The 22,413-nt window shown below is 43.5% G+C and overlaps 1 protein-coding gene across 1 annotated transcript in view; it reads left to right on the top strand.

Annotated features, from left to right (window-relative positions):
- Positions 1-399: 399 nt before the first annotated feature.
- The window catches only part of MSRB2 (methionine sulfoxide reductase B2), a 26,484-nt gene continuing 4,470 nt past the window's right edge, over positions 400-22,413 (top strand). The window contains exons 1-3 of the mRNA XM_011991319.1: positions 400-682; positions 8,851-8,951; positions 14,875-14,951. Coding sequence (XP_011846709.1) covers positions 487-682; positions 8,851-8,951; positions 14,875-14,951 — 374 coding nt within the window. The 5' untranslated portion in view covers positions 400-486. The remainder of the gene's footprint in view (positions 683-8,850; positions 8,952-14,874; positions 14,952-22,413) is intronic.

Raw genomic sequence — 22,413 nt, 5'->3', positions numbered from 1 at the left:
AAACACGCAGGCATGTCAAAGTAACTATGCTGAGTGAAAGAAGCCAGACAAAATCAAGTACATATGGGATGATTCCATTTATGGACGACTCTAGAAAATGCAAACTAAAACAGATTAGTTTTTGGGCTGCGGATGGGGGATAGGTGGGGTGGGGTAGGGCGAGGGAGGAGCAGGAGTGGGAGGAGCTGGGAGATGCAGAGCTGGGTTGGGGAGGTCCTCGGGAAAGGGAAGGGAGAGAGGAAGGGGAAGGAAAGGCGAGGATTTTGAAAAGGAGGGGAAGAGGGATGGGGAGAGAGAGAGGCAGAGTGGGAGGGAAGAGGGGCGGGGACCTGTGAGGGCCCAGGGCGCACAGTGGGAGGAGGAGGTGGGAAGGAGGGAAGAAGGGAGGAGCAGGGGAGGGAGAAGAGGTGGCAGGCGGTGTGGGCGGAGCGTGGGGAGGGAGGCCGACTAGCGCCGACTGAGGGGAGAGAATGGGGGAGGGGTAGGATGGGGGCAGGGACAGAGACGGGCAGAGACGGGCAGAGGGCAGAGGGCAGAGGGCGCAGCGGCGCCGGAGCGGGCGTCATGGCGCGGCTCCTCTGGTTGCTCCGAGGCCTGACCCTCGGAGCTGCGCCTCGGCGGGCGGTGCGGGGCCGAGCCGGCGGCGGCGAGCCCTGCACTGGGCCGGTACTGGGTGAGGCAGGTAGGACGCGGGTCCCGCAGGCCCCACCGCTGCCTACGGCTTTCGGCGTCATTTCACCCGCTGCACCCGGGAGCCTAAGGCCGGTCCAGGCCGGGCGCTGCCCTGGCAGGCACCCCTGCCCCCCCCGCCTGCCCCCCGACCCGAGGGTCTGGGACAGTGGATTGTAAACTTGGTGGCGGCGGGGTGGCGACTGACCCCTGTGAGAATTCGAGGAAATGAACACATGAGCCCCCTAAATGTGCGCGTAATTGTTTTTTTTTTTTTTCTCTTGGCGCGGGGGCCCCTGACCCCTATCCGGGACTCCAGGCGAAGGCCCGCGGTCTGGGCTGCAGCAGCCCGGCCCGCGCGCCCCTGTGAAGGCCTCCAGTATTTTGCACTGCTGCCCTCTTCGTAGTTCCGCGGGCAGAGAGAGTTTTCTGCTAAATGCCTTTGGATCCTTTCTTGGATGTGGGTACCTGCACACTTCACCAAGCAGGAAGGAGTCACCTCGGGAGACCTGAGCCAGCTACCCCTGTATTTCAGGTCTATTTCAGGGGAACTTAGTGCCCCAGGGGATTGGCTTCCTGGGCGGTTGCCAGACTGACCCACTCTGAATCCAATTTTATATATGTTCATTGAAGACGTTCACCCAACTGATGAAAATGTACCAACTCATTCTGAGCTCTTTTTAGCCCCTGAAGTTTTCAAAATGTAGTGTTAAAAGAATACTTAACTAAATAAAAGCGTTGGCGTTGTGAAATGTTAGCTGATCCAACATGACTTCCAGCTATGGCCTTTCTAACCACTGGTGTCTCTGGTCAGTCAGTCTGATGACCTTTGTGAGCCCACTGTATGCCAAGCATTGTTTTGCTGAGAACTACAGGTAATAGAAACAGATCACAGTTACCGAGGAGCTCTCTATAACCCCTTGATACAGGATGGTGGTTATAGTGGTAACTACTTCATGGCTATAATTGCTGCTGTCAGAAGCAGCCTAATGAATTGCCCTGGGATCTGAAGTTCTCCACCAACATTAAAATTTGGCCAGACACCAGTAGGTAACAGGAGCTATGTACCTTATCAGATATCCCTCCTGGGAATTTATTCGAAGGAAATAGTTCAAAAGAAGAACAAGGAGATATATGCAAAGATGCTTTAAGCACTGGTCTCTTATAAAATGGAAACTGGCTGTAACCCAAATCAGTTAAGAAATACTTACGTAAATCATGAAAATTAAATTCAACAAACTTTTAGGGAGTCATTAAAAATGATAAACAGGGAGTAGTTCTGGGATGAAGGGCTTGGGCATGAATAGATGCAGATTTTGAGTCTTGGCTCTCTGTTACTTCCTGGCTCTGTGTCTGAGCTCAGGCTGCTATTGCAAAACACCGTGGACTGGGTGACTTAACCGACATTTTCTCACAGTTCTGGAGGCTGGGAAGTCCAAGATCAAGGTGGGAACGAACTTGGTTCCTGATGCAGACCTGCTTCCTGGCTTGCATTTGACTGCCTTCTCACTCTGCGTTCACGTGACTATCTCAGGAAGGACCACTAGTGCCTCAGGGGAGCCTCACCTTTATGATCTAATGTAAAACTAATAACCTCCCAAGCCCCATCTCCAAATACCATCTCACTGGGAGTTAGGGCTTCAGCATATGGGAGTGGGGAGAGGAGCAGGGAGAATACATAACATTCAGTTTGTAACAATGTCTTTGGACATCTTTCTTGAATTTGGTAAGTTTAAACTTCAGATTTTTTTTCCCTTCTATGAAATAAGGCTAATGATAATAGTAGGGTTGTTGTACAGAATAACTTTTTAATTAAATATTTTGTTACAATGTTTGACACTTAGCAGGCACACAATAAATGTTAGTTATGATTACATAAATAAGTGTAAAGGACAAAAATGTAGCTACATTTAAGTTAAATCATGGGCTTAGGGAGTGTTGAGAGAGAGAGAAATTGGGAGGGGGGTAATGAGAAGATACTGAAATGACAGTATTTTTCTCCAGTGCTGCAATTTCTCATATGCTGAGTGATTTTTTTTTTTTTTTTTTAATCCAGGTTGATAAAGAGCAAACTGAAAAAGGAAAGTAAGAAATATTCTGGAGCAAAAACTCTGTTGCTTCAGGAAAATATTCTTTCTAGAGATAACCATGCTAGGAAACCATCCTGGGCATAGGGTTAAAACAGTCCAGGCACTGTGATGGGAGAGGCTAGTTCTGCAGATCAGAATGGGCTGGGGATTCTTTTAATGCCAGTTTCTGATGAGTTCCATTAGATTCAACACATTATTTATCGAAATGAAGTGGGCTTATGTGTGATAATTGGCAGTATAGCAACTGTGGCCAGGAAGGTTAGCAAAACCCGAAGGCGGCACCCAGTAGGTAACAATAGGACCAATAGTGGATTTCCTTAGGGATGAAAAAGTTGAGGCCCACCCCATGGAACTTCTGGCCAACAAGATATATGACCTGTGCAAATCACAGCACACAGAGAGAAGGGAACTCCAAGGAATTTGAGTTTATTAAGACATAATTCAAAGTAAAGTTGTGTAGCTATCTCATGCAATAGCACCAATGGATAAATGTTTTCATAGTGAAGATAGCAAGAGAATGTAGAGGGAATCTGGAAAATGTGTAGCCCCCAAAGGATGAGCACGTGGTGCAGAGGACAGAAAATACCTGCACACACACACAAAAGGACACAACCAGTGTGGAAACCTCTCTCTAGCCATGGTGGCCAGAAGACCTGACTCATTCCCAAGTGAGAGAACCTGTCGTGTATCTAATGCACACGTGCCTAAATTGCTGTTTGATAAAACTGCTCAGAATTTACTCATACTGCAATTTTTATTTAAACTTTGGTTGTTTTCTAAAACCCCAGTGTGTTCATTTGCTAGGGATGCCATAACAATATACCACAGGCTGGGCAACTTAAATGATGGAATTCATTTTCATACGGTTCTGGAGGCTGGAAGTACAAGACCAAGACTTGTCCTGAGATTTGTCCTGAGACCTCTTTCTTTAACTTGGGGATAGCCACCTTCTTGCTGTGTCCTCAGGTGGCCTTTTCCCTGCTGTCCCTTCCTCTTATGAGGACACCAGTCTTATTGGACCAGGGCCCCCTCTTAATGGCCTTATTTTAACATGATTGCCTCTTTAAAGGCCCTGTCTGTAAATGCAGTCACATTTTAAAGTACTGGGGATTAGGACTTCAACATATGAATTTGGAAGTTGGGGGGCAGGGAATGTCGTAATTCAGCTCTTAACATCCAGGTCAAAGAAACCTCTAAAAGTGATACAGCACACATATATCCTGACCTGGGTGTACCCAACTGAGCGTTTGTCATTGCGCTATCAAAGCAAAGTCTATGTGCCTTGACTGAGCCTTCTAGGTTGGCAAATCTGCAGCTAAATGTTGCATAATTGGTGCTTGAACAAGAACTAGTCTAAACATTATTGCCTACCCACTAAAGCTTTCACACCCATTAAAAATGGTGTAAAAGGTCCACATTGATAAGGATTAAAAGAACCATTAAAAATGTTCTTTCATATTGTACTTAGATGAAGGCTTAATTCTTTCTGTTAGCAATTTAAACACTAGTTATATATTTTAAACTTAAAAAGAAAACATTACAGCGTGGCACTGTATCATGAACCTGTAGTCTCAGCTACTTCGGAGGCTGAGGAAGGAAAATCACTTGAGCCCAGGCGTTCAAGGCTGTAGTGTGCTTTGATCATGCATATGAATAGCCATTGCGCTCCATTCTGGGCAATACAGTGACACCCGGTCTCTTTAAAAAATTAGGGCAGAGGGAGGAGGTGGTGTCTGAAGAACAGATAGTCACTCTCTAATAGGTGTAACAAAATACAGAGGTGTGGGAGAGGGAGCTGGGAACCCAGACAAACTCAAGCCTTAGGTTCAAAGCGAAGGAAGTACCTGCTTTAAAACAGGTACTTGAGAGTCCCACTCTCAAATTCATGAGAGTCCCACTGACTTTTAGCCCTTCTCTAATTCCCACCTTCCAGTGTCAGCTACTATATTGTGCTGCCTGTTGAGTCACACTAAGGACAGTGCTTCCAGGAGATAATAGGGTTTTTTTCTAAGCCCATTCCACTTCCTCCCTGAAAGGAGATAGGAAGATAAAGCCAGCTTCACAGACTGTAAATTCCAACCTTAGTACCTGAAGTTGGTCCTCTTACCTATCCACAGGAATAATGCAAGATCTTTGCCACAGCCAAGAGGAGGGTGTTTTATCATGATGCTGTTTACTCCTTTCCTTGACAAATGTCAGTGATAGCCAGAGATTAGGTCTCACAAATTCCCCCATGGGACCAGAGTTTAAATATGGGAGGAGGAACCCAGGACATTCACTCTTACTAGCAAAGCCTGTTTTTGCTCTTTTTAGTGCCTCTGGCTAAAGCATTCCCTTTTTTCATCATTTGGGGTGGCCAAAAAGAGATAGGATCCTGAACAGAAGTGGCAAAAAAACAGACAGGAGGAGGCTTGTATTAGTTTGTTTTCAAAGTGCTATAAAGAAATACCAGAGACTGGGTAATTTATGAAGGAAAGAAGTTTAATTGGCTCACGGTTCCACAGGCTGTACAGGAAGCGTGGCTGGGGAGGCCTCAGGAAACTTACAATCATGGTATAAGGTGAAGAGGAAGCAAGCACATCTTACATGGTCAGAGCAGGAGGAAGAGAGAGAGGGGGAGGTGAACTTTTAAACAACCAGATCTCTCAATAACTCACTATCATGAGAACGGCACCAAAGGGCCCCCATGATTTAATCGCCTCCCACCAGGCCCCACCTCCAACACTGAGGATTACAATTTCACATGAGATTTGTGTGGGGACACAGAGCCAAACCATATCAGAGGCAGTCACTTGTTCCATTGTGACAAGATGGAAAAGGGGTAGATGTAGGTATTGGTAAGTGTGATGGTTTGGTAGCAAGAAGGTTTGTGGCTTTTGATTTTGCAAAAGTGGAATCTGTTGAGAGGAAGGGGAGATGTAGTAGAGACCATGGTTTGAGGAGAATGGAAAAGGTTTTTTTTTTTTTTTAATTTCAGTAGGTTTTGGGGGAACACGTGGTGTTTTGTTACATGAATAAGTTATTTCTGTAATGGTTATTTATCAGATTTCGGTGTATTCATCACCCGAACAGTGTACATGGTACCCAATGTGTACTCTTTTATTCCTCATCCCCCCTCACAGCCTTTCCCCTCTGAGCCCCCAAATTCTATTGTATCATTCTTATGCCTTTGCATCCTCATAGCTCAGCTCCCACTTATAAATGAGAACGTACAATGTTTGGTTTTTCATTCCTGACTTACTTCACTTAGAATAATAGTCTCCAATTCCATCCAGGTTGCTGTGAATGCCATTATTTTGAGTGGTATTCCTTAGTATATATATACCATCATTTCTTCATCCACTAGTTGATTGATGGGCATTTGTGTTGGCTCCATATTTTTACAATTGCAAATTGTGCTATTATAAATGTATGTGCAAGTATCTTTTTTCATATAATGACTTCTTTTCCTCTGGGTAGATACCCAGTAGTGGGATTGCTGGATTAAATGGTAGTTCTACTTTTAGTTCTTTAAGGAATCTCCACACTGTTTTCCATAGTGGTTGTACTAGTTTACATTCCTGAGAGTGGAAAAGGTTTAAAACACCCATTGCAGAGAAATGGGAAGACAGCTGACTGGGGAAAGATAATACTCACCATGGTTCACTGAAACCCCAGTGAGATGAGTAACTTTGAGTTTATAAGGATAACTCTCTCCCCAGGTGGGGGATTTTCTCCAGTAGTGCTTGATGGTACAGGGGTGGCCATGAAGAAGATAGCTTTTTAAATAAGCTTTTTTATTTTGGAATAATTTTAGATTTATAGACAATTTATAAAAATAATGCAGAGTTCTCAAAACCCCTCACCCAGGTCCCCCTGGTTATCCGCTGACACCATCATAGTACATTTGTCAAAACTGTCTCTGTCTTTCCTTGTTTTTCATGACCTTGACAGTTTTGGGGAGTACTCGTGGGGTTCCTTGTAGAATGTCCCACAGTCTGGGATTGTTTGATGTTTCTCCTCACAATTAAACTGGGATTATGGGCTATTGGGAAAAATCTCATGGAGATGAAGTTTCTTTCTAGATTCATGTGCTCTTCCCCATCTCTCCCCTCAACACTGAGACACACACACACAAACATACACTCACACACTCACACTTATTTATATTTCTCTTGCTAAACCATTTGAGAGTTGCAGACATCATGACACTTTACTGCTAAATATTTCAGCACATTTCCTAAGACCAAAGACGTTTTCCTACAAAACTGCAAGACGGTTTTCCTCTCAGGAAATTGAGCACCCTTGTCTAATACACAGCTGATATTCAAATTTTCCACCATATACCAACAGTGTATTTTATAGCTCTTATTTTTTTTCTGGGATCTAGAATTTAATAAAGGGTCACACATTGGTTTCAGTTGTGGAGAGTCCTTGCTTTCCACAGGAAAGTGAAAATTTCCCTAAATTTTCACTTATGTGATTGTTTCTTCATGAAACACAGATTGAATGTTTTCGGCAGGAAAACTTTACTGGTGATGTTGTGTCCTTTCCAGAGCATCACATCAGGTAGACAGGATGTCACCTGTCCCGCTGTTAGTGATGCTAGCTTAGCCTATTTGGTTAAAGTAGTGGCATTTTTCTTCTTTGTAATTAATAAACTCTGGGGTTGTATTTTGGGAAGATGTGACTATTCTGTTCCCCAGCAGTCGAAAGGGGTTTTGGAATCCTCTGATGATTTTTACAAAATGGTGATCTAAAAATTTCTATAATTCCTTCTTCATTTATTACTTGACATTCTGCAGGATAACTCTGAAGGCCATTGAGCAATAGTAATTATCACATAAATACATTTTGTTTTGTCCCCAAAGTGTCAAAAACCCCAAAAATCATGTGTTAACTGAGGTATATTCCATAGGAATTTCAGATATATATTTCCATAGTAAAAAGAAACCCCTGTAGTCTTATAAACAGTATATTTAATAAAAGATACCTCCTAGGGGAGCCCTTGTGTAAAAATAATAACAGTAATAAAAAGAAAAAAAAACTTTTAATATATTAAATAGTTTAAAAACCTTTTAGCAAAATGTAAGCAATCAGCTGTATGCATCACTGGAAATGCAGTATTGTTCAGTATTATAAACTGGAGAGAAGATAAGTCTTTTCTTGCCGAAGGACAATTTAGGACTTTTTCTTTGTAACCTAAATGAATTTCAACTGTAACTTCTGACATGTTTGATATATAGATGCTGGCATCACGGGCATTTAACATTTCATCTTCAGTGCCATAGTCAGATTACTAACCCTTTGGGCCTCTGTTTCTCATCTGTAAACTGAAGAGTTGGACACATTACAAAATCCTTTCCAATTCTTAATGTTGGATGATTAAAAACATTTATTATAGGAGTTGGACTTCCTACTCCCTTTGGCTAAAGAGAGTATTGCTCTAGTTACTTGGTTTACGCTCATGTGAATAAATGTAGTAATATAGATGCCAAGGCGAGCAGGAAAGAGGAAAACAAAATATGGACAAAAACCATGAAGCATCATAATAGATTATTGTAGGTCTGTTTCCCTTTCAGGACTATATGCTATGGGAGTTTCTTCTTTTGTTCCATGCAAGAAGATTTTTAAAATAGAGACCTCCCTTGACAAAGAAAATCAGAGCTATCCTTATAAACCAGCAAGGGAGAAGAGTTTAATAATCGACTAGCTCATGGTTCTTTTCTGGCCAATGCCTCAACTACTTCCGGCTAGATCCTGACAGCAACTGCTCCTCTGAAAGTCATCAGAGAAGAGAGGATCAGTTTCTATCCTTAGGTACCTGAAGGGAATTATTCCACATTCTTTCACATTTCAGCTGCCTCTTTCACTTCTATGCCCCAGGAGGACTAGAAAACTGGCTCTCTACTTCTTATTAATTTCTTATTAAATTAAATAGTCAATGAAGGCATTAGCCTTCTGGTCCCCATGAAGAATAAACTCGTGGGAGAGAGAAGAAGGGACTGGATTATTCTGCTGGGTGACAGTGCACTTAGGGAAAAAAGCCAAGGAAGAAAAGTCCATCAGCTGTTTTTGTTTTAATTTTTAAAACTCCTGTTTAACAATACAGGGTCTCTTGCAACGTGTGAGCTGCCTCTTGCCAAGAGTGAGTGGCAAAAGAAACTAACCCCAGAGCAGTTCTACGTCACGAGAGAAAAAGGAACGGAACCGGTAAGCTAAGCTGGTTTACAGTTTTCTGATTGCGTGTGTTAGCAGTGAGGGGGCAGTTGGAATAGGTCCAGCTATGAAACCCAGCTGCCCAACAACACTCCTCTTCCATTGTCCCCTTCTCGGAGTGTTGATATTCATCAAGTTGTAGAAACCTGAAACTCTTCCCTGGACACATCGTCTCTATTCTGACTCCTAAATAACCTTCCTGTCATTTCAATTCCATGCACCACTATCACCTCCCCTCGGGGCCAAGTCACTGTCACCTTCTCTGCGCATGGCCATTCTTATTCCAGCCAACCCATTCTCCACACTGCAGCCAAAGAGTTCTTTGGAAAACACAAATCTGACCATATCACTCCCCAGCTCAAAACCTTCGGTGGCTGCCCAGTGCTTTCAAGGAAAAAGAAAAGTATGAGATGACTAATAAGGTCCTAACGGCCCCTGGCTCCCACCCCATCCTCAAATCCAGCCATCTTCCCTCTTGACCCAGTACTTTGGCCACACCACCCTTGAGCTCTCTCACACACCCTGGGCTCCCTTCTCTCTTAGGGCCTTTGCACCTGGCATTCCTTCTTCTCTCCCATCATCCCTCCCCACACCCTCCACCCATTCATTCAGACCTACCTTGTAGCTCTCAGCCCAAATCTCACTTTCTCTGGGAAACCTTCTCCTAGCCCCTAGCTAGGCTTGCTTCTAGCAGAACTCTTCTTCATAGCATTTGCCATCGCTGCTATAACACCTGGCACCTAATGTGGTGGCTGGCCATAGTAGGCATCCAAAAAATCAACTTTTGTGAATGTTGAATGACTGCCAGGTAAACGGTGCAAACATTATTTAAACTGCATTCGGCAGTCTCAGCTGTCATTCATTTTCTGAGAAAACAACCCTCAGTGGTTCCTCATTATAACATCACTTTTTACAGCACTGCATTTATCTGTGTGTCTGTGTGTGTGTGTCTGTGTGTGCGTGTACAAGTTTCTGGGGTACATGAGAAAATTTGTTACACATATATAATGCATAGTAATCGAGTCAGGGTATTCAGGGTGTCTGTCACCCAAATACAATGCATTTTTGTTAAGTGTCATCCACCTACTCTGCTGTCAGGCCCTGAGCATATTCCTTTTCTCTTACTGTATGTTTGTGGCCTTTAAGCCACTTCTCTTCATCCTCCCCCTACCCTCTGCTCACCCTTCCCAGGCTCTGTTATCCATTTTTCCACTGGCTACCTCCATGTGTTCAAATTCTTTAGCTCTCACATATAAATGAGAGCATAGTGCCGCATTTCTTAACCAGCGGTCTTAGACCCAAATATAGCTGCTGGAATGTAGCTTTTCTGAATTGAACTTTGTTATTAGGTATTTTTTACTAGTGAAGCAGATCTCACAGAGTGGACCCCAGCCCTGTGGCTTCAAGCATAGTAGAGTATGAATGTTTTTTCCTTTGTCAGCACCTGCAAAACTCATGTCACTACCCACGTGCACTGCCATTGTAATCACGGTGTCACCCTCAGTTTCTCCAATGCTAAAGTCATCAGAAGGACCAGCACATCCCAATAGAGTCTCTTGAAATGCTGGTATTTTTGAAAACTTCCTGTAGGTGGGATTTTACTAAAGCCCTCGTTGGGAAAGAGACTACATTAGCCATTTGTGTAGATTGCACAAGGGAACCACATGATACTCTGTGAGCAGTTGTATGTATTCCCAGAGTATTCTAAGCCAACCCTAATTCTCAGGTGCAGAGCCAGGCCGGGCTTGGTATGTAGAGAGAACCTAGAGATGAGCTGCCAGATGTTTAGGAAAATAAATATGTGGGCTTCTCAAACAGATGGTGCAATATACTCTCTGTATTTGGCCATTTGACAAAATGAGCATCATTCATTATTTTAACTAATGTTATAAATCCCTTTCCATGGATCCATTTCCATATTTAACTTTTTAGAATATTGCAGAAATGTAAGCCTTCATTAGCTTTGTTCACCTAAGAGAAGAGAAATGAAACATCGAAGGTGTCTCTTTGGTGACTCTAAATTAAAATTCAGTCCCACATGGTTTTTCTTGGGCAACAGTAATACGCTAGCACTCTGCTAGACCAATGAATAAATTTACAGGCTGGCTGAGCAATAACTGAAAGTCAAGTATCAATAGAAGGGAGGTTTTGTGCGGGTCATTCTCTGTCTACTCTCCAGATCCACTCTCCACGGGATTCCCCTGCTCTGAGCTCTAGGAAGAGTGAGCAGTTCCTCTTCCCCGCAGCTATTGATTCAGTTTAGCCAGTGGGAGACACCAGTGAGATCTAAAGGTGGGATGGAGAAATCACTAGGGCCCAGCATTCTCTCTGTGGGGCTGCAGGTTGGCAGTGGCTGTGTTCCTGTATTGCAGGTGGCAGCTCTTGCAGGCAGCCCTCCCCTGCAGGTGCAGCCTCACCAGGTTCTGGCCACTCCCTCTTCCTCTGTCCCACAGGCCTAGTGGAGGCCATGGCGTCTCAAAGTCATTAGCCTAGGAGGCTTTGCCCTCACTTGTGGATTTCCACTGGCCCTGTCCGCACCTTTGTAAACAGTCCTGTGTGAAGTTATCTGCAGTCATCCCTCTTGAGTATGTCACCTGTTCCCAGCAGGTGTGTTGTATTGACAAGATGGAATGGCAAACTGCCGTTGGTCCAGCAGACCTTGCAATCCCAGGGGAATCTGGAATGTCATTCTCTCTCTGACCCTGGCCCCTCCCTGTGCAGCCAGGCATTTCAGTTCTCTCTTCTAAGTATTCTTGAATCTCTTTCTTTTATTTCCACTGCTCTGCCTGAGCAGGAGCACACTCCAGGCTGCATGTGTGAGGGACACTGGATTGCTCTCTGCCTTTGGTGGCATCTTGCCCCATTCCAGCTCATTCTTTACCTGAATGTCAAGTGATCTTTCTAAAAACCAACTCCAATCAGGCGTCCACCCAGTTTACAAGTTTCCAGTAGCTTCACATTTCCAGTAGGACACAGTTTAAGCTCTTCGTCACGATCTAACCAACCCCAGCTGGCCTGGTCTCACCCGCCTTCCGGCATCATCTCTCTCCATCCTCCTCTTTGCCCTCTTCTCTCATGTGGGCCTTGCCCAAGGTGTTCTGCCTGCCCGAAATACTCTTCCATTTCCTTATTCAAAAGTCAGCTTAGTGTTGGCATTTTTCTATAATAAACAACAATCAGTTGTGCAATTTAGAATAATAATAAAAGGTTAAGAAATAAAAAGACTCCCCTCCACCATCTCAGATAATATCTGATACAGACAGCCTTTGTGGAAACTCCCTTCATAGTGAAGGGTACAGCGCTACCCGAACTCCATGCCATCTCTATCATAGCTGTCACCACATGGTATAAATTGTCAGCTCACGTGTGTCTTCCTCCCACTGAAGTAGCAAATTCTTTGAGTGCAGAAACTGTTTTGCTGCCCACCTCTGCAACATTAGCACCCAGCTCAACCTGGGTTTATATTAGATTATCAGGTAAATACTAGAAATGAGATAGAAGCTGAGTTTAACCCTAAATACGTTACAGGACTTGTATAAAATTGGAGAGGGAGGGCACATCAGGAAGCTAGGCAAGGAGAGAGTGGGTAGATGTCATTTCAGAAACTATGTTGGCTGAGTATTCCTTTTCATTGATTTTTTTTTTTCCTTGAGATGGGGTTTTGCTCTTGTTGCCCAGGCTGGAGTGCAATGGTGCGATCTCGGCTCACCGCAACCTCCGCCTCCTGGGTTCAAACAATTCTGCCTCAGCCTCCCGAGTAGCTGGGATTACAGGTACCTGCCACTACACCCGGCTAATATTTTGTAATTTTAGTAGAGATGGGGTTTCACCATGTTGGCCAGGCTGGTCTTGAACTCCTGACCTCAGGTGATCCACCCACCTCGGCCTCCCAAAGTGCTGGGATTACAGGCATGAGCCACCGCACCTGGCCTTCACTGATTTTTTAATTTTTTTTTGCTTACTGTGATAGCAGTTATCTGTCACTTCCTCTGTCCAACTGCCCCCCTGCAATAATGAGATTATGTTTTGAGTCTTCCCAGGCTGTCTGGATCCTACGAAAAGGCTTTTCTAGATCAGCCTTGGAACTGGCAGTCCTGTTTTGCATGCGTGCATCTTCAGCCCAGGTGGGAAGGATGGGAAGCTTCCTCTTTTTTTTTTGTTTTTGAGATGGAGTCTCGCTGTGTCGCCCAGGCTGGAGTACAGTGGCACAGTCTCAGCTCACTGCAACCTCTGCGTCCCAGGTTCAAGCAATTCTTCTGCCTCTGCCTCCCGAATATCTGGGATTACAGGCATGTGCCACCACATCTGGCTAATTTTTGTATTTTTAGTAGAGATGGGGTTTCACCATGTTGGCCAGGCTGGTCTTGAACTCCTGACTTCAGGTAATCCACCTGCCTCGGTCCCCCCAAAGTGCTGGGATTACAGGCATGAGCTACCATACCGGGCCAACTTCCTCTTCTTTACAGCTGCCAACTAGTGCCAGTTTTGGGAGCAGGCATTTGAGGGGACTGGCCATAAAGGACCAGCTCACTACCATTCAGATTTCTGCAGCTAAGTTTAGGGTTTTAAAGAAGGAAAACATCCAAGTGTGCCCAGATGGTAGGCTCAGTAGGTTAATTTGAAATTGTCTGTCATGCAGCTCACTGAAAATGTGCTGTTAAACTACCACAGGGAATTTGGATGTTTGACCTGTGAATGTTTTGAGTTGGGAAGCCTGGAGGGGTCTGAAGATTTCCTGAGTCAGCTTTGTCACTTGATGAGCTGTTCTGTGCTTTGGCTTTCCTCTGGCCCATAGGAGGGGATGGTGCCTGCTGCCAGGCCCTGTGATAGTGGATCTTCATAGTCAGCTTGTGCAAGGGTTGATTTTCTTTAATTTTCTTTGACAGAGGAGATGACAAAAGAAATTGGGCAAAAATGGTCTTTTAAAAAAAGTCATCAGCCGGGTGCAGTGGCTCATAGCAAGTGCCTGTAATCCCAGCACTTTGGGAGGCTGAGGCATGCCGATCACTTGAGGTCAGGAGTTCGAGACCAACCTGGTTAACACGGTGAAACCCCGTAAAAGTACAAAACTTAGCTAGGCTTGGTGGCATGCACCTGTAGTCCCAGCTATTCGGGAGGCTGAGACAGGAGAATCACCTGAACCCAGGAGGCAGAGGTTGCAGTGAGCTGAGATCGTGCCATTGTACTCTAGCCTGGGCAACAGAGTGAGACTTCATCTCAAAAAAAAAAAGAAAAATCAAGTTTGAGAAATAACATTTAAACAAATATTGACTTGGCTCATTCATTGACTTGTCTCCTGTTCTCCTCTCAGAATACCTCTGAAAACTTGCAAACCCTGTAACTCACAATGAACGTAGTAATTTCATCTAAGTAGTAACCTGGGTTGGTGGGGGGAGAATCTAGCTCATTATTTAACATTTATTAAGTACACTGTGTCCTAAACATTATATGAAGCATATTAAAGGCAAAATCCCTGATCTCACTGAACTATGCTTTTTATGTATTTATATTCTGTCTTTAACTGGAGATTTCAAAGTATGTTAGACAGTGGACTAGATTCCTGTTGTATTAACTCTTCTAAAAGGGAGAACAAAATCTCACACAATCACAGAGGACAAGACTCTGTTCTCTTGCTTTTTCACCGACTTTGATGCTCTTGGATGAAAAGTCCTATATGAATACAAAGATTATCAATGTCATAATTTGCATATTGGGTGCAATAAAGCCCCGGCTGTAGATACATCTGCAGGCTGCTTCATTGGGTGCATTATAATTTTCTCTCTGGCGTTATTTGCACTTCGTCAAATTAGCACAGAAATTCCTTGATTTGGGGACTTACCCAGGATTTAAATCTGCTGTATCATCTCCTGCCAGTAGTATGAGAAATCTGAACGTGACATATCTAATTTACTTTCAGCCTTTCAGTGGGATCTACCTGAATAACAAGGAAGCAGGAATGTATCATTGCGTGTGCTGTGATAGTCCACTCTTCAGGTAAGATAAAGAATCGAGAGCTACGGAAGGAGAGCAAACCTCCAGGTTCTTACTGCTGTGTTTCATTTGAGATCTTGGATAAATAAATACCCATAATACCCATTTTGTTTTTTAAATTACCCTTCTCATTTTGCATTGTTGCTGTAAGGAGAGCTATTCATATGAGATACTTGCCTGTCTTGACTTTTATTTCTAGCATTTAGAGCCATTAACAAGACTTCTTAGCTTATATTCTTCCTTCCTCTATCCTCAAGAAATAGCAAGGAAATAAAACTTGGTGGGTACCTTATGATAAAACTGTTAGAGTTTTTTTTTTAGAGGGAAAGTATTTAAAGAAATCTAAACCATGATTATATTTGCTGGGCCATGTGATTAAAACTCTCTCTCTCCCAGGGAAAATGGGTTTATAATTTAATTTAGGAAATGTAGAATTTTATGAGGATAGATTCCCCACAATGCTTGACAGTAGTGAATACCATACCCTCTTCTATATAGCTAAAAGTAAATTTAATTGTCCCTTGATTTCAAAGCCTCTTTTAAGTCAATCAGGATCTGAAATCTCTCAACAAAGGATTTTTTGTTTAGACACGCAGGAAACAGTCTTAAAAAAAAAGTAGATTCGATGGAGAAGAAAGGAAAATATCTTTGAAGTCCTATTTTTCAGAACTTCAAAGATGTTTTCCTTTCTTTTGCATCAACCCTAAATTAGTTTAGAATAAAATATAAATCAAGCCAGCTCTGTGCATCACCCATTAGGCAGTGCTTCCTTCTGTCCTCTGGGCTTTGAGCAGTCTGGGCCTTCCTGCCCGACTGGCTGCTAATGTGGGCTGCGTTAGGAAGCCGGACCCGCCTGCAAGGATGAGGAGCGATTAGCATCGATTTTCCTCCATGCTCACAGATGAGCAGGCCTTTGCCCAGATGCATTCACATTGGCATGGGGGAAACTAGAAGGAGGTTAATTTTTACACAGTAAAATGTGGGACTTAGGTTTCTGAGACAATAGTTATTTCTTGACGTTTGGTTCTGTTAAAGAGGAGAGGTAGGACTTTGAGATGGCCCATGAACTTTAAGCCATAGAACCATGCTGCCAGCATGTCAAAGGCTCCCTTGTTACTGCAGGCATCAGGCAGTGTTCTGTCTCCCTCTTCACACTGTGAATACAGAAGATAAGTCATCCTTGCAAGAGCATTCTCCTAAATCATAGTCTTCACTCTTCCCCTTCCTTGATGTTCCGGTTTCTGCATCTGAAAAAGAAGGGGCCTTCTTCCCTTCCTTTCACCTTGCAGGCTTAGTTGTAGTGTCAGAATACTGGAACCAGGAGAGTCCTGAGTCCAGAGCACAAACCTCTGTCCAGTAGAACTTCCTGTGGTGATGGAGATGTCTGTATCTGGCCATGTGGTAGCCGCTCATCACATATGCTTGTTAAGCACTCAAGATGTGGCTAGCATGGCTGAGAAGCTGACTTTTTCAATTTAATGTTAATTAATATAAACTTAAATTTAATTTTAATTAATTTAAACTTAAAAGGCCACATGTGGCCAGAGGCTACTATATTAGCACAATGCTAGTTCAAATTAAGGAAGTTAAGTGACCAACCCCAGGTCCTGGAGGTTGTGAAAGAGTCAAGACTAATAGGAAAACCAGCCGATTCTCCAAAAGCCCACTGACCAAGTGGCCAGTTTAAGGGACTGCCAATTCACCAACCTTATTTGTTTTTGTGTAACCATTTAGTTTCAGTTGAAAAGTTTCCATTTTGCATTCTTAAAGACTTCTGAGTTTGTTTCTGTTCTTCTTTCTTGTTGCTGCTACTGCAGCTGAAGGAAACAATATATTCCTGAAGATTATTTATGTTCCAGAATATACTGTTCTTAAAGATGCACTCATTTATGGGAGAGGCAGTAGAATGGTTAAGATTGCTAAGGTATATATCCTGGCCCCATTGCTGTGTGACCTTGAGCAAATTTCTTAACCTTTCTGTGTCTGATTTCCTCACTTCTAAAATGAAGATAATAGTAACTAATTCATAAGGTTGCTGGGAGGATGATCTGAGTCATGAGTTAATACATGAAAAAGCATAGAGCGATGCCTGACATGCCTGACTCAGGCCAGGCAGTTGCTGCAAGTTAGTAATGATTTTTTTTTTTTTTTTGAGATGGAGTCTCGCTCTGTCATCCAGGCTGGAGTACAGTGGCGTGATCTCGGCTCACTACAACCTCGGCCTCCCAGGTTCAAGCGATTCTCCTGCCTCCTGAGTGGCTGGAATTACAGGCGTGTGCCACCACGCCCAGCTAATTTTTTGTATTATTAGTAGAGATGGGGTTTCACCATGTTAGCCAGGATGGCCTCGATCTCCTGACCTCAGGTGATCCACCCGCTTTGGCCTCCCATAGTGCGGGGATTACAGGCGTGAGCCCCCGCACCTGGCCATAATGACGTGTTCTTAAGCAACAGAGCCCTCTTAGGGCTGTATACATGAATGTGCTTTTGATCCTGAGGAATTCTGGAAGATATATTCTAATTAATGAGAATATACAAATGCAGACTATATTCCTGAGCCTTCTTCCTGTTCAAGAGGAGTTTTAGAAATACATTCTTGTTTTGCCTCTCATTTTTCTTCTCTTTCTGTCTCTGGTCTCCAGTTTCTATAGTAGGAAGCAGAGGTACAGAAAAAAAAAATTCCTTCAAATGTTTGTGTAGAATGAAAGTGAAGGGAAAGTTGGTCAACCAAAACTAAGTAGTTCTTTTAACAAGTAAATGCAGGGCCCGCTCCTTTGAGCTGCCTGCTCCAGCTGGGCTGCTTCCTGCCTGGGACCCGCTTCGTGCTGTGCTGGCCTCCTGGGATCTGCTCAGCCCCACTATTGCTAATTGAAATTCCACTTATTTTTGGATCCCAGATTTATCCTGAAACCTCCTCTGATAGCACACACTGTGGGGTTTTTTAAAAAATCTGCTTCAAATTCCTATTTATCAGTATCACACAATTTAGGACCTAATTATTCTCCTATTGGTTCAAGTATTTTATTTAGTTAAGGAGAGAAACTTGATTAGCTCTTGAGCCCCTTGGCCATCTTATCCTTCTTGGACAAGCCTCATGGAAGTTGCTACGGGTTGAATTTTGTCTCCTAAAAAGACATGTTGAAGTCTTAATCTCTGGAAGCTGGGAATGTGACCTTATTTGGAAATAGGGTGGCTGCAGGTATAATTAGTTTAGATAAGATCATATTGGAGTGGGGTCAGCCCTAGTTCCAAAATCACTGCTGTCCTTCTAAGAAGAGGAGAAGTCGTCCAGACAGAGAGGAGACAGCCATGTGAAAACGGAGGCAGAGGTTGGTGATCTGCAGCTATAAACCAAAGATTGCCTACCTTAGAAGGTAGGAAGAGGCAAGGAAGGATTCCCTAGACGCCTCAGAGCCCTGCGGACACCTTGACTTTCGACTTCTATCCTCCAGATTGTGAGAGAGTCCCACCCGTTTTGTGGTATTTTGTTGTAGCCATCTTGGAAACAGATACTTAGATGCTCCGTAAGTACTTCATGATTGGTTGATTAATAATATCCGTCCTGCTGCTTAGAAGCCATAGCAGTGTTGGGACTATCAGAAGCTGTGGTTATGGGCTGGGCATGGTGGCTCATGCCTGTAATCCCAGCACTTTGGGAGGCCAAGGTGGGTGGATCACTGGAGGTCAGGAGTTCGAGACCAGCCTGACCAGTATAGCGAAATACTGGCTTTTCTAAAAATACAAAAATTAGCTGGGCGTGGTAGCACACGCCTGTAATCCCAGCTACTGGGGAGGCTGAGGCAGGAGAAGAGCTTGAACCCAGGAGGTGGAGGTTTCATTGAGCTGAGATTGAGCCACTACACTCCAGCCTGAGTGACAAAGTGAGACTCCATCAAAAAAAAAAAAAAAAAAAGAAAGCAGCTGTGATTATGAAATCACTGTGGAAATGTGAGGGAAGTGGCTGCAACTTCTTGAGCACTTACATGCCCGACACTGGGCTCCAATGCTTTGCAAACAATCCTCACCTTCCAATAAGGAGCTATGAAAACCCCCATTTAACAGATGTGAAAACTGAGGCCTAAAGAATTTAACTAACTTGCTCAAGGTCACTTATCTAGTAAGCCATAGTGCAGGAATTTGGGTTCCACTGGAGCCTGTACAGTGCACTCTTCTTGAGAGTGGAAAGCACCCCAGCAATGAAGGAGCCCTCTGGACATGTGGCAGGTGCCATGTCCAGGCTCTTCATGTGCATCATTTCATCAGACCTCTTGGCAGCTCCCCGTAGTGCTGTTATTATTCTCATTTCATGTGAGGAAACTGAGAGGAAGATGAAATAACTTGTCCAGGGTTCCGCGGCTTACAGGTAGCCAGCCAAAATATGACCTCACAGTTTTGGACTCCAGAGCCCACATTCTTCACTAGCTGAGCTTCCATTAAGCCACGTGGGCAGCACCGTTGACATAGGTGCCATTGCCTTCTGGTGCCTGCTTTCTGAATTACAGGTGTAAGTTTCTCAGAAGACATAACCAGTCTCTGATGGTGATCCCGGCCAGTGTAACTCATGAGTTCCCTTTCCACAGCCTTGTTGCCAGCCTCATCTGCCAGACTTACCGTCATTCTCCTCATCATCCTATAGTTGTTGGAATGAGTCTGGTGCACAGTTTTTGAGAGCTTCTGCCTCTCCAAATCAGAGACGTTTAATCAAAGGTATCTGGGTCAAGAACACTTTCCAGCATGTGTTGCCACACTCCTAGGGACTCCAGACTCTCATTTCGCTAACTTGGAATGAAGTGACATTGTCCCCCACTGCCACTTCCTCTCCTCCTTCTCTCCTTCCTTCTCCCTTTCTTCTTCCACATAAGCCTATTGGGAAAGTGTTTATTAAAATCTATTGTGGGATCACATATTTCACGATCATAAATCTTCTTAAAATAAGAGGAAACAGAGCCTGATACTAGTTCACGTTTTACATAACGTCCTGATGTCTTATGCACCATGGGTAACCAGGTAATATTGTTAAAAACTTTTTGTGTGCCCCATTCCCTCAAAGGAATAGAAATTCTTCTAAGAGGTTAGGGCTGTCAGTTATCACCAAGTGCCTGTGCTGTTGATTTGGGAACTGTAGAACTTCCAGAAATCAAGGAAAACCAAAGCAAATAAAATGAAAAAAAGTAAAAATCCCTTAGAGTATATGATTCAGAATGGTTTTAGTTCTTCAAGGGCAAACCTTACAATCTGCTAATCACTTAAATATGTATATTGGAATTTCTGATTGGCTTTAATATTTTCGTTCCCAGTCTTAACTTATATACGTTAGGCCTCTCATATTACCTGGTAAAATCTCCAGATTCTGCTAATTGCATCAATAAAGGTTTATTGTTTCCCATAAAATGCTTTAATGAGTTTTTATTAGTCGTAGGTTCATTTATTTAAAAAATTTTATTGTAGTCATAATTCTCCATCAAAATTCATTTAATGATCACTAGTTTATATAATGTTGAGGATGGAAAGACTGGGATTAAAAGATACTTAATGATGTTTTTCCCTGAGCAGAGTGGTCAGATGAATGTTTTCGAACCCTTGGAAGAGGATTGCAAAGAACCTGACCTGAATATGCAAACACTTCTAGTTGGACCCACAACTGCTCACATTTCATAGATTTCTGGTATTAATAATAAAAAAATTAAAAAATAGCTACTGACTTATGTGCCATGTGTCAGGTACTATGCTAAGCACACATACAGAAAGTGAGGTGATAATTCCATTGCTATTGTTAGCTTTTAAAAAATCATACAATCTATAAATGTAGAAAAGGAGACTTTATTTCTTCTAAAGGGTTACAGTCTTCAGGGTGGCCATCCCACAGGCTGGAAAGCGAGCTCCCAGCCAAGCGCAGACGCAGGCACTCGGAAGGGGGAGCAGCTGGGGTAGGAGCTTTATGCTGAAGGGGTTGGCTAAATATACCTATTTAACAGATCACAGGAGGGGTTATGAAAATTCGTGAAGATGGTCCTGACATACGCATATTGAACAGACATGCATGTAACACATGACCTATGTTTATTTGGGGGTAGAAACTTAACATTTAAATGTATTACAATTAGACCCTGTACATCAAAAGTCTTTCAGGATATGAAGGCCCGCAAGTGCACAGCCTCTGTAAACCATCCAGAACCAGTTCATGGTCTTTTAATCAGGAGAAAGTTACTAAAATCAGTCTCTTGTGCAATCAAAGCTGTAGTTATGGCTGGTGGAACAGGGGGTCTCAGCTAGTCACTGTCTGATGGTAGATGAGCTGCTTATCTCAAGGCCAGTGATTGTTTAGCTGCTAGAGAAAAAGAAAACCCTTGTGGCAGTTATAACAGAGTTGATTCTTTAAGTGTAGGGGTGTGTGACTTCACCCTCGCCTGGCATGGCCTTAGGTCCTGTTTATAATGTGGTATATTATTGCCACAAAGAGTCTGTTTGCCAGTCTTATGATCTCTATTTAAACATCAGTGCTGGTCATTTGTTGTGTCTAAACCATGAGAGGGAGGGGGTATAACGAGGTGTGTCTGACCTCCTGTCCCATCATGACTGGAAACTCGGTTTAAAGGTTTTTCTGGAGTCCTCTTGGCTAAGAAGGGCTCTATTTAGTCAGTAGGTGGCTTAGAACTTTTTTTTAGTCTATGCTTGTCTATAGATTAGGACGCTGAGGCTTCAAAAAATTAAATGACTTGCCAAAGTGACACAGATGTAACAGACAGATTCCAGATTCACACCCAAATCTTTCAGAAATCAAAGCCTTTCCTCCTAATGGCTATACTTGTGGTTCTCAAAGCCTAGTCTGAGGACCCCAGAGATTCCTGGGGGGGACTTTTCTAGGGGCTTTTCCAACCACACTTGAGGCCACTTGAGGCCACATCCTCTTTCTTATACCTCAATCAAAACAACATAGCAACAGACTGAATCCAGAGGAAGATTCAGTTGTCTTTTTTTTAAGCCAGACGTTAAAGAGCCTTGCAAAATTGTAAAACAGTGCAACTCTTCTCATGAAATGTTTGTTTCATTTAGAAAAATATAATTATTTGTCATAACTATATGTGATGTTAACATGTAATAAATTTATTTCACATTGAGCATCTCTACTCTGAAAATTCAAAATCTGAAATGCACCCAAATCTGAAACTTTTTTATTTTTTGAGACGAGTCTAGCTCTGTTGCCTGATCTCCACTCACTGCAACCACTGCTTCGTGGGGTCAAGATATTCTCCTGCCTCAGTCTCCCATGCACCACCATGCCCAGCTAGTTTTTTTATTTTTAGTAGAGAGGGGGTTTCACCATGTTGGCCAGGCTGGTCTCAAACTCCTCAGCTTGGCCGGGCGTGGTGGATCACGTCTGTAATCCCAGCACTCTGGGAGGCCGAGGCGGGCGGATCACGAGGTCAGGAGATCGAGACCATCCTGGCTAACACGGTGAAACCCC

Source organism: Mandrillus leucophaeus, unplaced genomic scaffold, assembly GCF_000951045.1.
Source record: "Mandrillus leucophaeus isolate KB7577 unplaced genomic scaffold, Mleu.le_1.0 Scaffold394, whole genome shotgun sequence".
Lineage (NCBI taxonomy): Eukaryota > Metazoa > Chordata > Mammalia > Primates > Cercopithecidae > Mandrillus > Mandrillus leucophaeus.
Note: the sequence above shows the minus strand (reverse complement) of the source record. Positions and strands in the feature narration are given on the sequence as shown.